At 47.9% G+C, this 1,896-nt stretch overlaps 1 protein-coding gene across 1 annotated transcript in view; it reads right to left on the bottom strand.

Moving 5' to 3' along the window:
• RNF40 (ring finger protein 40) overlaps positions 1-1,896 on the bottom strand; it is a gene marked incomplete in the record, with an annotated part of 15,525 nt that overhangs the window by 2,356 nt on the left and 11,273 nt on the right. Inside the window, 5 exon segments of the mRNA XM_072417018.1 lie at positions 19-159; positions 237-362; positions 566-778; positions 938-1,087; positions 1,208-1,325. Coding sequence (XP_072273119.1) covers positions 19-159; positions 237-362; positions 566-778; positions 938-1,087; positions 1,208-1,325 — 748 coding nt within the window.

Below are 1,896 nucleotides of genomic sequence, written 5' to 3'. Positions count from 1 at the left end.
CAGGAGGGACTGTTGTACCTGTGCTCTTTTAAGGTTGAAGGATTCCTTCTCCTTTGCTGTTCGGTTGTCACACACTAGGCTTTGGGTGTCCCGCAAAGTGCTTACAATGTGTTCCACCTGAACTTTCAGATCCTCCGAGAGCTGTGCTGCCTCAACTGCCTGAAAGCAAATTAAAGTCATAGTGTCATGTGACCCAGCCAAGCTCCACCTACACAGGAAGTATTGGGAACACTCACCTTCCTCTTCTGTATCTCCAGTGCCTGGGTCCGAAGTGTCAGCTCCTTCTCTATCGTAGCCAGTGAGCTGTGAAGCATTCGTTCTCTCTCCTCCAGCTTCTGCACCTGTAAGAGCTGAGCATCCACCTGCACCACAGAAAGCACCATCCTTCTAAGCTATGGAATTATCACAAACATTTAATAATGATATGTCACTTATAAATCTCCAGGAAAGGAATCCTGAAATATTACAATACAAACACACCAAGCTTCATAAAGAATGCATCTCAATAACCAATCAGGGGTGAGAGAGAATGACATCTGATTGGTGGGAATGGTGGAGGGCATACCTGTGTTTTGAGGCCCTGCACCTGATCAGCCAGCTCCTCCTTCTCCTCTCTCAGTAGTTTGTGGATTTGATTGGATTTGATCCGCTCTGACATTAGTTTAAAATTTGCATCGTCCTTTTCCCGCAATTGTTGCATAAGGCGAATGTTCTGCTCCTGCATATCCTCAAACGCCTGCCCAGTGACATCCATCTCTGACAATAGGGCCTCTTCTTCCTGTGCAACAAAAGCCAGGTTCAACGTCTGCTATGGGAATATCCCCATTACATTCAGAAACCACACTATACCCCTATTAATACCCCATAGAGAAACGTATGGATCCACAAGGATAGCTTTACACACTACTGCCCCCCAGAGGAAAGGAGAAATTCTCACCTGTTTAGTGGCGCTGAGTTTTCGCTGTAAATGTTCAATCTGTTCCTCTGCAATTTTTATCTTGCGCAGTGCCTCCTCATCTGCCAATTTCTTACGCTCCCTACGATCCTTCTCTTCAAGAGCCTGCACACGTGCCCTCAGCTCCTCCACCTGTGTTGGAGCCAAAAGGTGGTGTGAGATGCCTGTATACTACCAAAGGCCGGTAGCCCCAGGGTGACCTGGCCGGTACCCCAAGGTGACCTGGGTGACAGACACAGGATAGACACATACCTCAGCTTTGGTCTTCCTCTCGGCTGCCATGAGCTGTACTTTGTCTCGCTGCTCCTTTGGTGCAGATTTATACATATCCAGCAGTAATTTCATCTCTTTCTGGCTCTCTTGGGCCTTCCTGGAAGAACACAAACATGGAAATGAGGAGAATTGACAAGGACATCAAGGAACTAACAAGAAGAACAAGAAGATGTGGAAGATATAACAGATAGCAGGAAAAGGGGGGAGGGGGTAGTGAGGGGGCATCTTGACAGATAGCAGGGCAAACGTGAGGTACAAGAGCTGAGGGGAGGCAATGAGAGAGAAGTGGGGTAGATAAGCAGAGAGGGCGGGGGGGGGATGAGAGAGAATTGTACAGGAATACAGGAAACAGTGGGAGCATTGTACAGGAATCCAGGAAGCGAAGAAATAATTGTACAGGAATCCAGGAAGTGATAGGAGAATTGTAAAGGGATACAGGAAGCGGTGGGAGAATTGTACAGGAATACAGGAAGAAGTGGGAGCATTGTACAGGAATCCAGGAAGCGGTGGGAGCATTGTACAGGAATCCAGGAAGCGGTGGGAGAATTGTACAGGAATCCAGGAAGCGGTGGGAGAATTGTAAAGGGATACAGGAAGCAGTGGGAGAATTGTACAGGAATCCAGGAAGCGGTGGGAGAATTGTACAGGAATCCAGGAAGCGGTGGGAG

This window comes from Pyxicephalus adspersus, chromosome 7 (genome assembly GCF_032062135.1).
Source record: "Pyxicephalus adspersus chromosome 7, UCB_Pads_2.0, whole genome shotgun sequence".
Taxonomy (NCBI): Eukaryota; Metazoa; Chordata; class Amphibia; order Anura; family Pyxicephalidae; genus Pyxicephalus; species Pyxicephalus adspersus.
The sequence above is the reverse complement of the archived record's forward strand: the minus strand, read 5'-3'. Positions and strand labels throughout refer to the sequence as shown.